The 13865-nt window shown below is 46.9% G+C and overlaps 1 protein-coding gene across 4 annotated transcripts in view; it reads left to right on the top strand.

Annotated features, from left to right (window-relative positions):
* The window catches only part of AWAT2 (acyl-CoA wax alcohol acyltransferase 2), a 55022-nt gene extending 42434 nt beyond the window's left edge, over positions 1 to 12588 (top strand). The window contains exons 2-9 of one of the 4 annotated variants that reach the window (XM_010330898.2): positions 3637 to 3689; positions 9639 to 9749; positions 10103 to 10173; positions 10417 to 10621; positions 10855 to 11029; positions 11705 to 11904; positions 12127 to 12316; positions 12471 to 12588. In XM_010330898.2, coding sequence (XP_010329200.1) covers positions 3677 to 3689; positions 9639 to 9749; positions 10103 to 10173; positions 10417 to 10621; positions 10855 to 11029; positions 11705 to 11904; positions 12127 to 12281 — 930 coding nt within the window. In that variant the 5' untranslated portion in view covers positions 3637 to 3676 and the 3' untranslated portion in view covers positions 12282 to 12316; positions 12471 to 12588. Of the gene's footprint in view, positions 1 to 259; positions 4308 to 9638; positions 9750 to 10102; positions 10174 to 10416; positions 10622 to 10854; positions 11030 to 11704; positions 11905 to 12126; positions 12317 to 12446 lie in introns of those variants that run through there. The other 3 variants (XM_074391509.1, XM_010330897.2, XM_010330899.3) reach the window with 3 other exon arrangements.
* Positions 12589 to 13865: the final 1277 nt, after the last annotated feature.

Below are 13865 nucleotides of genomic sequence, written 5' to 3'. Positions count from 1 at the left end.
GAGAAATTGGGGGTGACATTCAGACTTCATGAACCACTGAATGGGGTCTGCTATCTGAATGTGCCAGACAAGGCCCAGCTGTGGCTGCCAACTGCTTTTACCACATGATCCTGGTCCGATCATAGGGTTGCCAGATTTAGCAAATAAAGAGACAGAACCTGGTTCAATTTGAGTTTCAGATGAGCAACAAATAATGTTTGAGTAGAAGTATGTCCCATGCAATAATGTTTGAGTGTAAGTATGTCCCAAATATTGCATGGGACATACTTACACTCAAACATAGTTCATGGGTTATCTGAAATTCCAATTTAACTGGCATCCTATATTTTATCTGGCAACCATACATGGGCAGAGTAAAAACTGCTATGCAAAGGAAGGATGACTGGCTTTATTTTTCATCTGTTTCCAGGGGCCTAGAGAGTAGGACCAGTGGGGTTTGAGCCTGGCTCTGAGAGCATGAAGAAAGATTTCACTGGCAGGGGGCTTGATGAAAGCCATGGAGAGTCTTCCCCTGAGTAGCTTGGAATTATGAATGGAAAACTCCAAGAGCCCTTCCAGCTCTGACCATCTCTGAGCCTCAGAAAGTCCAGGAATGTTGTAAGGATAGAGTGGAGAGATGGTGGAGGGGGATAGGATCGAGGACTGGAAGCTCCCACACAGTCTTGACCACTTCTCTGTTTGGTGTTAGGATGGGGGGATGCATGCAGATGCAGCAGCTGGGTACATGACCTTCTCTCTGTGGACGAGAAGGCAGGGCTTCCGAAATGTTCCAAACATTCACATTGCCATGGCTTCTGCTTCAGAATTTCTGCCATTCTTTCTCCACAGTAACGCTGTTGGAGGGAAGCCCATTCTGGGGCAGGTTTAGTTTAGCTCTCGGCCTTCACTCTTCAGTGCCCTACTCTATCCTTCCCACCCCTTCTCTCAATGGTAGCAATGGTGGCAACCTATGTTTGGACACCATTTCACTGTTCACAAAGTGATCAGCCGTCTGTTACTTCTCTGTATTCTCCCATGTCTGAGAGTGACCATTCATTATTTTCTATTTAGAAGTGAGGAAACCAAGCCTCAGAGACTTGCCCAGTGCCATACGGGCCAGGCCTCCATCCACTCACGCGTTTTCATAACAATTGTCAGTGAGTGGCCTATGTTAGGGGCTGGGCACGTAAGAACAGTCAGACCCAGAACCACTCAATTCCTGCCCCTGAGAGCTCTGAGACCAGGATGGGAGAGTGAGGCATCGGGACAAGGGGGACAGGGGACAGATGTGTGAAAAGGTGGGGACAACACAGTTCCACAAGGCCAGGCTTGATACACATGAGGCCCGTCTCAGGAGTGGATCTGTGGAGGGAGTGAAGTGGCCTCTCAGCCTCAGGCCTTCTTCTCTGGTAGACAGGCCTTCCTCTCTTTTCAGGCCACTGAAGTCTTCACTTGCTACCTTGGTGCTGGCCCCGGAATTGTCCTGGGGCTCCACGCACTTGGCCAGCAGCCCAACCCTAGCTGTGCCGAGGTGGCTTCTCCTCGGCAGGGAAGTGCAGATCCTTCCCACAGGGCCTTACAGAATGTTCTTCCTCCACTTCACCCCCAACGCCAACCCTTCTGCCAGATGGTCTTTTGTGAAATTCCATGTTCATGGAGAATCCAACTACTTCTCTCCGTCTCCACTGCCACCAATCTGGTATGAGGCACCGTTCTCTCTCACAGGGGATTATTGTCATAGCCCCTCAAAGGTTTCCTCTGTCTTCCCTACCCTTTAGCAACTTAAGTCATTCTGGTTCTTCTCTGCTCAAGCCCTACAGAGACTCCCAGTTTCAGTCAGAGTAGGCGGAGTCCTTATGTTGGCCTATAAGGCCCTCCATCAGTAGGCCTTTACCAGGCTCTCTGCCCACTGCCCTCTCACCTACTCAGTTCTTCTCACTCATGTGACTCAAGTCTTCTTGCTGCTCCTCATGATCTGCCTGGGACACCTTATTTCAGGGGCTGTGCCCTTACTGTTTCTCCTGCCTAGAACATTCTCAACCTAAATTGCCACATTGCTTACTTCCTCATCTCCTTCAAAACTTTGCTCAAATGCTACCTTCTCAGCATGGCCTTCCCTGATCACTTCTTTCAAAATTGTAAAGTCTGTTCTCCTTGCCTGATCCCTTCCCACCGCCCAGCCCTCTGCATCCCCCTTACTCTGCTCAAATGTTTTTTCCCCGTAGGTTTTATCACCTTAGAATGCACTATAGAATTAGTTAATTAATTAATTTCTATCATTTGTCTTCCTCCACCAGAATATACACCTCACAAAAGCATGTTTTTTTTAGTTTGTTTTGCTGCCTAGAACAGTGTCTGGCATATATTATGTCCCCATAATAATTACATGTTGTGTTAAGACACCCTTCTAGTCTTCCACCCTTCCGTGTATTTGGCCCATAGAACACATCTGGCTGGATATGTTATCTTTGACACTCACAAATCTCCCATCACAAACAGACATATACTTGGAGATGCCACTTACTAATGTGCATATATAAACATGTGTTGACAGCTTGATACATATTTACCTTTGTACATAATATACTCACAGGCAAAGAGCACATGTGCACATGTATGTGCATGAAAAAAATCACGTTTGTAAAATTTCTCTTTTTGTTTGAGACAGAGTCTTGCTCTGTTGCCCAGGCTGGAGTGCAGTGGCACGGTCTCAGCTCACTGCAACCTCTGCCTCCCAGGTTCAAGTGATTCTCATGCCTCATCCACCCAAGTAGCTGGGATTATAGGCACATGCCACCACGCCCAGCTAACTTTTGTATTTTTAGTAGAGATGGGGTGTTGCCATATTGGCCAGGCTGGTCTCAAACTCCTGGCCTCAAGTGGTGCACCCACCTCAGCCTCCCAAAGAGCTGGGATTACAAGAGTGAGCCACTGCATTCAGCCTGTAAAATTGTTTCTTATTATGACCTTGAGGGAACTCTTTTTGCAAAATTCTATTATAAAAAAATTCAAACCTACAAAATAGTTGAAAGAATTGTACAGTGAACACCCACCACCTAGATTGTACAGATAATATTTTGCCATGTTTTATTTATTACATAGTTACCCATCAACACATTCCTTTATCCATCCATCAATATATTTACATGCTTTTCTAAGTAAATTGCAGACATCAGCACTCTTTTTGTTTTGTTTTGTTTTGTTTTAGAGACAGGGCCTCACTCTGTCACCCAGGCTGGAGTTCAGTGGCACGGTCATAGCTCACTGTAATCTCTAATTCCTGGCCTCAAGTGATCCTCCTGCCTTGGCCTCCCAAAGTGCTGGGATTACATGTGTAAGCTGCTGTGCCCAGCATACTGTTCTTTACCCCTAAACACTTCAGAATGAATGAGAGTTCATTTGTCTACTATTGTGGTAAAATCCACAGGCAGTGAAATATACAAATTTTAAGTGTATACTCACTGAGTAATGAGGTTTTGATCTGTGTAAATCAAAGTCCTATCAAGACAGACGTCACTGTTACTCCTAAAGATTTCCATCATGCGCCTTCCTAGTGAATACCCCAGCACATATAACCACTGCTCTGATTTGTTTCACTATAGATTGGTTTTGCACAGAATAATATGTCCTAACATTTGTTTCTTCATTCAATAACAGATTTATCCAGTACCTATGATAGCTCACAGACATACATGTGATGTCTCTTCAATGTGAGTAATCAGTTCTCCCAGACTGACCAAAAAGCTGAAGGTATTTCTAAGGCCTGGCCTGTGACCTCCTCCCCTCTGCCCTGCAATCATGTTGTCACTGAGATACCATAGACAGCTGGGCCTCAGAAACAGAAATGCAAGTCCTGTGTCCCATTTGAGCCCTGGGCTCCTTCCTGCCCATCACTCTCCACCATCCAAACTGGCCCTGGAGGTCTCTTGCCAGCTGCACACCCACATTTACTCACTTCCCACACCAGGGCTTCATCCGCATTTCTCTAGCCAGGTGTCCAAGTGAGTGTCACAATCTCAGTCCAGGCCATGGGTAAAAGTACTGGTGGGAGGGCAGCTGGAAGGAACTGGACAAGAAGAGGCATTATGTGGTCCTGTAATTCTGTGGAGGGGTGGTACAGGGGCGGAGACTAGGTAGGGATTGGGGAAGAAAACATGAAGAGAGGAAACATCACAGACTCCTGAGCAATCAGGGCTGGGCATTGGAACAGTGCTTACCTGGAGCCACTGGAACCCTGGGCACAATGCTCTTGCCTTCTAAGAAGGACCTCAAGACTGCTCTGGAGGTCTTTGCTGTTTTCCAGTGGGCCCTCAGTGCCTTACTTATCGGTGAGTCTTCAGCCTTTGGTAGGGTGACCAATCATCCTGGCTTGCCTGAGACTGAAGGATTTTAGGGTTGCAGGATGTTCAATGGTCAAGCTAGGGTTTTTCCAGTGAAACCAAGAAGGTTGCTTACACCAGCCTCTGGCCTGACCCACTTGGCCATGATATCTGTGGGATCCGTGAGTATCCTTGTGGGCATGTACGTGTGCATATGTGTGTGTGCCTATGCAGGGGTGTGTATATGCGTCTGTGTGCACATGTGCTTTGCTGCAAGTGTGAGCCCTCTTGGGTCTACACTGGGGTGTAGAAAGCATGTTTTGGGTAGATGAGGAGCAGTTCCACTGAGGCTAGCCAAGGAAAAGGGCTTAGCTGCAATCACAGGGACTCAAGAAAGCCACCAGTGAGAGACAGTTGGGCCAGGTGGCAGACCAAGGCTCTGGAAACTTCGTCCAGAGCAATTCAGCCATTTATCCATCCATGTCTTCCAACATCTACACTACAAACAGTTTGTGAAAGTCATTTCTATGCTGACCACTGTGTTCTAAATGCTGAAACAAATCATTACTGTGGGAAGGGGTCCTGGAAAACATTACCGCCTTTCTAGCGGTTCAGATGAGTACCGGCTGGAGTCAGGGACATGAATTAATTGACCTTGTAAGCTATCTAGGAATAAAGAATGCAGGTAGGCCCTGGTGCACAGAGCTGGCACAGAAGCATGTCAGTGAATAGGGAGGACAGGCATTCCTTACCTCACCTCACCTGTTTTCAAATTCCAGGTCTACTATTTACTATCTGTGCATTTGTTAGCAAGGTATTTGTCCTTTCTGGGTCTTATTTTCCTCATTTGCAGAGTGGGACAATTTAGGATGTATTAATCAGGAAGGTCTAGGTATGCCATGGTGACAAATTTACTCTGAAATCTCAGTGGCCTAACCCAACAAATGTTTATTTCTTGTTCATGTTGAATGTCCAACAGAGGTTGGTGGGAGTCACTGCTTACTGTGGACACTAATATTCAGGCTGATGGAGGCACCACCAAATTGTGTCACTGCAAAATGGGGCTTGAGGGATCACCACAGTATGGGAGGGAAAGTGAACGGAGAACTCATCTGCAGTCCTTACTACCGCCACCCAGAAGTGATAGGCAAGAAAGCACGAACTGTCGCCTCATTTTGAATGTCCTTAATTACTGATGAGATTGAACATCTTTTCATGTTTATCAGCAACTAGTATTTCTTTTTCTGTTAACTGCCCATTTATGACTTCTGCCTGTTTTTCTCTTGAATTTGAGTTGACTCTTGAAGGACAAATAGGAAATGGGTGAAGAAAGGAAGAGCATTTGGGGCAGAGAGTGGGCAACATATGGAAAAGCTAGGATGGCAAAGGGCATATAATGTATTCAAGGAGCTGCCAGTGGTTAAGTGAGGTGGAGGGTGAGAAGCACAGAATTGGTGCTCAATATGTATTTATTGAATGGCTCAATAAACAAACAAGAGAGGGAAGAAAGAAGAGACTGGAGAAACAGGCAGGGGACAGATTGTATAAGGCTTTGTAAACCATAGAAAGGAGTTTGGACTTTTTATGAGGGCCATGTGGAGCCATAAGGGAGTTTCACACAGGATGATGGCATCACATATTACTCTAGCTCTGTGAAGCAAACTGACTACAGGGAGATAGAAGTGAAATGGGGCAATGCCAGGTAGGAGGCTGTTGCAATAATTCAGATGGCAGTAATTTGGACCAGGCCAGTAGCAATGGTGATGCAGACAAGAGGAAAGCAGAGGGGAGATTCCAGAAATTGGAGTAGAATTAATAGGATTTGAAGATGGGGGGCCTGAGAGAAATGGAGGAAGCAAGACTGAGGGATCAGGTCCCAGTGTGAGCTGGTGGGGAGGGGGGCAAGTGGAGCAGAGAAGGGGTAAGGAGGAGAGTGGCTGAAAGGGGATGTATCCAGGGAGAAAATGGAATCAGAGGATTCTTAACTGAAGTTTGACTTTGGGGTATACAAACAGGTACAGAAAGGGTATGCAGAAGAGCTCTCGGTCTTGGCAGCAGATGTGGGCTGCAGGTGTTTGCCCCTTCCTCACTAGCTCACACAGGGCGACTGGGGCAATGGCCCTTCAGAGGCCTCTCAGCTCTTCAGTCTAGGAGTGCAATTGAATCCATTTGGACCCTAAAGGCCTTGAGAGAAGGCCCTCCCAATAAGTCAGGAAAATAGAGAGGATATTGGTATTTTAGTTCCCATCTTGCAGAGGAGAAACTGAGGTTCAGCAACGTCTTTGGTCACACACAGTAAGTGATAGATCCAAGATTCATCACATCACAGGGCACCCCACCTGAGGCCACACTTACAAGATGTCACCAGCACTGCCTAAATTTGAGCAAAGCCTAAAGGAAACTGGGAGTGTCTTCTGGACCAGACCCATGCCTCTCTTTACTTCTTGAAGAAGTCAGTAGTGTCATATGGTGCTTATCAAAACTCTGAAACTGCTGGCCTTTGCTCCACCCTTAATTCTCTTCCCCAGAGGCAATGCTTTGCAACTTTGTTGGTTCTTTCTTCTGGAGTTTACTTCCACATTTCTAAATCATTATTTGCTGATGTAACAATTTTAGACATTGTCTATTGACTTCCTAACAGGGAAGACGAGAATTTGGCTGTATATACTATCACTAGAACTTCCTCTTCCCCTATCCTCCCAAAATTGTTATACCACGGGGTTTGGTTAAATGCCTATGACTAGAAAATATGATTCATAATTGAGCTATTTAGTCACCAAGATTATATTTCCTTTCCCATGGAATTTCTTGTTTTCCCTGAAGTTAATAATTACCTCATTTTATTTTATTTTTTAAATGCAATATTTTAAAATCAGTTTTTGAATCTATATACTAAGTATTTCACAGAAATAAAACTTTTTCCACTTAACATAAGGATTAAAAATACCTAATGCCAATCCTAGAAGTATCATCATTGCGATTTGACAAAATAATTTCAAAATTTATCTGGAAGAAGAAGCAGTTGAGACTAGAGAAGAGGCAGCACAGTTGTGAACACTCCCTATGAAATGATGGGTAGAAAACTGTTACATCAAAAGCTTCACAAACTCTAGAATTCACAGATAAAATTATTGAGTACAGCTTGGGAGAGAGCTCACGCCTGTAATCCTAGCACTTTGGGAGGCCAAGGCAGGCGGATCACCTGAGTTCAGGAGTTCGAGACTAACCTGGCCAACATAGGGAAACCCTGTCTCTGCTAAAGATACAAAAATTAGCCAGGTGTGGTGGTCCAAGCCTGTAATCCTAGCTGTTGGGAAGGTTGAGGCACAAGAACCACTTGAACCTGGGAGGCGGAGGTTGCAGTGAGATTAGGTCACGGCACTGTACTCCAAACTGGGCAACAGAGCAATAAAAAAATTATTGAGTACAATGGTCTTGAAACAGACACACAAATTTAACATTTCATAGTGAAACATCCTAAAGCCATATAGGAGATGGGTTTCTTACCACAAAGTATTAGGAAAATCATTCATTTCATTCAGAAAGAAAGTCTAGTTGTAGCCATACCGTACACTGAAATGAACTGTAGTTAATTGCCTGATTTTACATTTCTTTTGTTATCTATTAGAAATCTATTATCACGAATTCATCTTCTGAATGTCTGCAGACATGCCAATCTCTCAATATGGGCACACGTGGCAAGAATCTAAGTCCCCGCGTCCTTTCATTTCCTTGAGAACATCGCTGCTGGAACCCAGCGTCTTCCTGTTAGAATTTGGCCTCATGCACAGCTGTCACCTCCAGGGCCCTTGAGGCGCCTTGGGTGCAAAATTTAAGAAGGTGCTCACTCTCAGGGCTATGCAAGTGATGGGCCAGTACTTGCATGGCCCGAGAGTGAGTTTCTTGCTCAGTGTTGTGTCCTGGGCACCTTGCTCACTTCTCGCTAATCCTGGCGCTGCTTGCTGCCTTCCTTTGTTGGGTCCTTTTTTCCCCGGATCCTATGCCTTCCTCTTTCTTGGTTTACTTCCTCATTTTGGTGAAGCACATTCTCCAGTAGTTTTCTGAGACAGGAACATGGGAGACAAATTATCTGAGACTGTGTATCTGAAATTGCCTTTATTCGACTTCTATACTTGATTAATAATTTGGCTGCATATATAATATCTTAGCTGTGCTAGTGTAAGTATTTGAGTCTAGAGTCTGTTTGGTTCAATTTTTCAGGGATAATCCTCCTATCATCTAGTTGTGTAGGGGAGGAGAGGGAGCCTGGGGTTCTAACTAATTCCTTGGCAGACTTTCAACCAATCTCCCAGTTTTTCTAGCCCTGTGCCTGATCCCTGCTTCTTGTGACACCTGATGCCTCCAAATTTTGAGTCTTTCCTAGATTCTTCAGTGCAAACAGGCTCACTTCTTGTAGGCATCCCCCTTGCAGGTAACTAGATTTTAATTTTTTTTTTCTAAGTCAGTTACCCCTTCCTCCATCTGCTTTCCTACATGCAAATGTTTTGCTGATCTCTTATCTGCTGTTGGCATCTCATTAATTCTCTTTCTCCTTGTGTATCTGTGTTAAAAAAAACATTTTAATGATGATTTTCATGGAGCTCGAGCAAGAACTCAAGGCAAAAGCTTGTGTTCAACATGCGATGTTCAATTAGAAGTGTTCTGTCTTTTCTAACCTTTTATTGACCCACTTTCCCAAACAATCTTACCTACAGCTGCCTTAAAAATTGAGTCCAGTCATCATTCTGAGTGTGGCTCCCTATGACTCATCTCTAGTAACTCTTCCTAACTATGTTAACCTACAGTGTTCCTCTCTTATTGCCCAGTACCTTACTCAATTCCGGTTTGTATTTTTCTTTGTTTGCTACCTTGTGTGCTCCCAACCGGGCTAAAGATAGGTCTTGGCTTTCTTTGGTATTCCCTTCACTGATGCCTCAGAGAGAAGATATGGAGAGGAGGATGTGAAGTGGGGGAAAACTGTTCCAGGATTCCCCACCTCTGGTAGCCCACCACTGGTTCACTGCCATTGAACACACTGCAGGCAGAGCCCAGTGCAGTGCTGGAGCAGGGCCCAGGAAGGAGAGGGCTTACAGTGTGAAGCTCAGCTGGGGAGGAAGACACCTTGCCTTCTAGATCTGAATCAGGTTCCCAAGGCCAGATAGGAGAGGGGGCTGGAGACATGGGCAGGTGGGGCCAGGTGCTGGGATGAAGAAGTGAGAGTGTTGAGTGGGTATGGGTGAGAGAGAGTGTGCGTGACCTTGGGGTGGACAGAACTCCGGAAAGAGGGTAAGCCTGATGGACTGCTTGAAATTCATTAACTTTGGGCTGGGCTTCCTGCAGTAATGACTTCGATGGTTGTGAACCTCTACCTGGTGGTATTCACACAATACTGGTTTGTCACTGTGCTTATACTCACCTGGCTGGTTTTTGACTGGAAGACTCCTGAGCGAGGTAAGGGTCCTGCTGGTGCTGTGACAGACATGTCACATGCTCTTTCCCCTTCTCTCATCACAATCCTGAGAGACTCTGGCCAATTCCCAGGCAACCCTTCAGCCTGTCCCTCCCTGGGCTAGAGAGGCTGAGGGAAGGGGCCCTTTTAAGGTGGTAGAAAGGCCCAGATCAGAACTGGAGTAGGTTAGGGAGGGGCAGCTAGTGAAGCAGAAGCTAGGCCTGCCCTGAATTTCCCTGATGTGCCAACCTTGGTCGCTGCATCAGAGGCCAGGAAACAGCATGGAGTGAGAGCACCCTGGGGCAGGCCCACAGTGGGAATGGGCAAAGCTTGGCTGTATTGCTTCTGTTTTCAGGTGGCCGCCGGTATGCCTGTGTGAGGAACTGGAGCCTGTGGAAACACTACTGCGATTACTTCCCTCTCAAGGTCAGTAGCCCCAGGTCCCCACTCAGGCCTGGGTCCAGCTCCGACTTCAGTGCTAGCAGTTGGGTCAGGCTAGGGATGGAGGGTGTCATCCACATTGAGGCTCTTGAGAATGACACCCCCTGGAGTTGTACATTGGGCACCCTGCATGGCTAGCCCTAGCGGTCCTTTTCCTTTTAGGTCTCTGACCAAAAGAGGAGTTCTCTACCCTGGGGATAGCCCTCTTGATTCTACTTTCTTCCACAGCTTCTGAAGACTCATGACATCTCCCCCAACCGCAACTACATTGTCGTCTGCCACCCTCATGGGATCTTGGCCCATACATGGTTTGGCCACTTTTCCTCAGAGGGCTCAGGCTTCTCCAGGATGTTTCCTGGTATCACCCCTTACACACTCACACTGGGCGCCCTTTTCTGGATGCCTTTCCTCAGAGACTATGTAATGGCTACAGGTGAGTTGGCTCCTACGAGACAAAGCCAAAGAAAAATGACTCCCCAGGGGAGAAGTATAGGGGAATGCATGAGAGCAAGGCCAGCTTCTGATCCGCTCTGGTCTGAAACAGCTATCATAGGCTCACTTGCCTGATGTGAGGCTCCTTGCGCTCCCCCTCCTTTGAAGCAGTAGAGAGGAAATGCAGGGGTTTGGGAAGTGGCCAATGGCTGTTTGGCTTTTTCTGTCCCCCAGGGGCCTGCTCTGTGAGTGAATCCTCCATGGACTTTCTGCTGACTCATAAAGGCACAGGCAACATGCTCATTGTGGTGGTTGGTGGCCTGGCTGAGTGCAGATACAGCCTGCCAGGCTCCTGCACCCTGGTCTTGAAGAACCGGTCTGGCTTTGTGCGCGTGGCCCTTCGGCATGGGTAAGGGCAGCTCCGGTCCAGGCTGTGGGAGGGGATCCAAAAGTGTAGCAGGGAAAGAAGAGGGCTTTTTGAGGAAAGGACATCCACGGAGAGAGGAGGAAGTATACAATACCTTCTTACTAACTATGGTCATCAGAAAGACAATTTTTATTTGCCAATTAAAAAATAAATAATTAAAAGAAAAAGGGAGGAGGAAGGCTGCTTCTGGGTTGAAGAGCTTGGGCCAGGTCCTGGAGGCATTTCTGCTGAAGCAGAAAGGGCAAAGTGCCAGCCCTAAGCCTGTTCTCTCTCACACCAGCCTGTCATCTGGGCTGATCCCTCTATACAAGGGGACTGGCAACAATCCTGTCTGAGAGAGAGCCAAGCTTAGCTTGTGTGTTAAAGCAAAGAAAATCAACTGGCATGGCCCTTGGGTCTTACCTTCTAGTGTTTCAGACCCAGGGGTTCCCAGGAGGGTCTGGGTTTGCCTCCTCCTTTAGCTTACTGCTGCTTTGCCCCCACAGGCAGCCAGGGGTAGGCCGTGGAGCCTCCACACTCAACTTGGACCTAGGCACATCTGGGATGGGGTCTGGGAAGCCTGTAGTCAGACCTAGGGATTATGGGCCATCAGCGTTTCTGGCATTCAACAAGGTCCCTAACTTTTTGGGCTTCACGGGACATGCTTTTGCTCTGCAGGGTGGCTCTGATACCTACCTATGCGTTTGGAGAGGCAGACCTCTATGATCAGCACATTTTCACTCCTGGGGGCTTTGTCAACCGCTTCCAGAAGTGGTTCCAGAGTCTGGTACACATCTACCCTTGTGCTTTCTACGGACGTGGCTTCACCAAGAACTCCCGGGGCCTTTTGCCCTATGCTCTGCCTGTAACCACCATCGGTGAGTGGGCCTTTTTTGCCGGCAGCCTCAGTCTAGGACACAGGATTCAGCTCTAAGGCTGAACCTCAGCTCTGACTCTGCTCAGAGGCAGGGAGGCTGGCTAGGATGAGTGGCAGCTTTGAGGTGAGGATGGGGAAAGCCTGGATTTGAGGCCTGGGGTCCATTCTGAGGAATGAGCTATTCTGATGCTTTTCCCTTTTTCTTCGCTGTCTCCCCTGGCAGTCGGGGAGCCTCTACAAATGCCCAAGATTGAGAATCCGAGCCCGGAGATTGTGGCTAAATACCACGCACTCTATATCGAAGCCTTATGTAAACTGTTTGACCAGCATAAGACCAAGTTTGGCATCTCAGAGACCCAGAAGCTGGAGATAATTTGACAGACATCCCCAGCAGCCTTCAACCTGGCTGGAAGGTATGGACCCAGTGAGAACAGGAGAACAAAAGTCACCTGTGGGGCCCCTGCTCCTGATTTGACCAGTCCCAGCTGTTCATTTGCTTGTTTCCTGCACTTCTTTTCCCACTTCATTTCTTTTCCCTTCCAGCTCTTCTCTGCCTTTTTCTTGCAGCTACAGGAGAGACAGTCCCAAGAAACAGGGAAGAGCCTACGGCAGAGGGGCACAGAAGGCACTTTGGAACCAGCATTGAGGAAAACAATGGACAAAATAAAAAGCCCATCTTCTGATATGCCGTGTGCACCAACTGTTCTGTTTTGAGGGCTCTGGGATCCCTGCGCACGTCTCTCTTTCTCTAGCTCTCAAACAGCCCCATCTCCTGGCATTAAGACTCCTGTGGGACTGGGGCCTTGAGAGCCTGTGGGCTTTGAGTTCAAGCGCCACCAACTTCAAGCCATGCGACTTTGGGGCAATCAGTCACCTCTGAGCCTCCTTTCTTCATCTATAAAATGAGACTAACAATCTGTCCACTGCTTACCTCAAAGGCTATTGGGAAGTTCAAACAATACTGGATGTGATTGAACTTTGTAAACTGGGGAGCTACACCAACCATTTTCTTCTCCAATCATTTTACCCATTTCCTCTCCCTGAGCAAACAATGCCCTAAATACCCTCTGCTACCTGCTAGCCCACACTCAGTTTCCACCTCATAAAGCTGTAACAGAATAGGTTGGGCTCAGGCCTAATTTTCTCTGATGCTCCCTCAGCAACTTGCCTATACTTGCCTGGCCCTATAATTCTGCCCTTTATTTGAGAGTCAGCCAGCCTGCTCAGGATGGAAATGAGGCTCCTGGCTTTTAGCAGCCATAAAGAACTCTCCTTCTGAATGGCAAGTCTCTGACTCTTGGTCCAATGGCTGTTGCAATGACAGGTTTCAAAATTTGGCTCACAGCCCCATCATTCCATCCATCTCATGTGGGTGCCATTTGGTCTAATGATTTACCTGCATGACATTAGTCAATTTGGTCTAGAACATCCTGTGTGTTTATTGCAGTATGACCTGTTGCCTCTGCCCTGGGTGCCTGCCTCATGCGATGATTTGTATAGTGGGCAAAGACATGCTTCCACTTTTCTGCTGTCTTTGTTACTTGTTGTGCCAGAAATTACATTTTCCCTGAGCTTCCATAAGGTATTTTTAAACAGTCTGCAGCTTTCCTGTTACTGGTTTCCTTAAAAAACAAACAAACAAAAAAAACCAAAAAAAAAAAAAAAAAAAAAAAAACCTCTAAGGTGGCCAGAGGACCAGCCTGTGCTCCAACACCCAGCCCATGTATACCTGGCCATTGCAGATTTGTCGCAGTCTACTGTGTGCACATTCCTCTACCTATATGATGGTGGTGGGTGGGGGGTGAGGGATCAAAGGCTGCTGGGGTTGTGAAAAGTGCCAGAGCTCTCTTGAGCTACGTGTTCTTGAGCTGCTGTCTGGTCTTCTTCCCGTGAGTCTCTTCCTTACTCATTTTAGCTCAGGATGGATGAAGGGGAAAATAGGCAAATACTACTTTTCCAGGT

This window comes from Saimiri boliviensis, chromosome X (genome assembly GCF_048565385.1).
Source record: "Saimiri boliviensis isolate mSaiBol1 chromosome X, mSaiBol1.pri, whole genome shotgun sequence".
Taxonomy (NCBI): Eukaryota; Metazoa; Chordata; class Mammalia; order Primates; family Cebidae; genus Saimiri; species Saimiri boliviensis.
The sequence above is the reverse complement of the archived record's forward strand: the minus strand, read 5'-3'. Positions and strand labels throughout refer to the sequence as shown.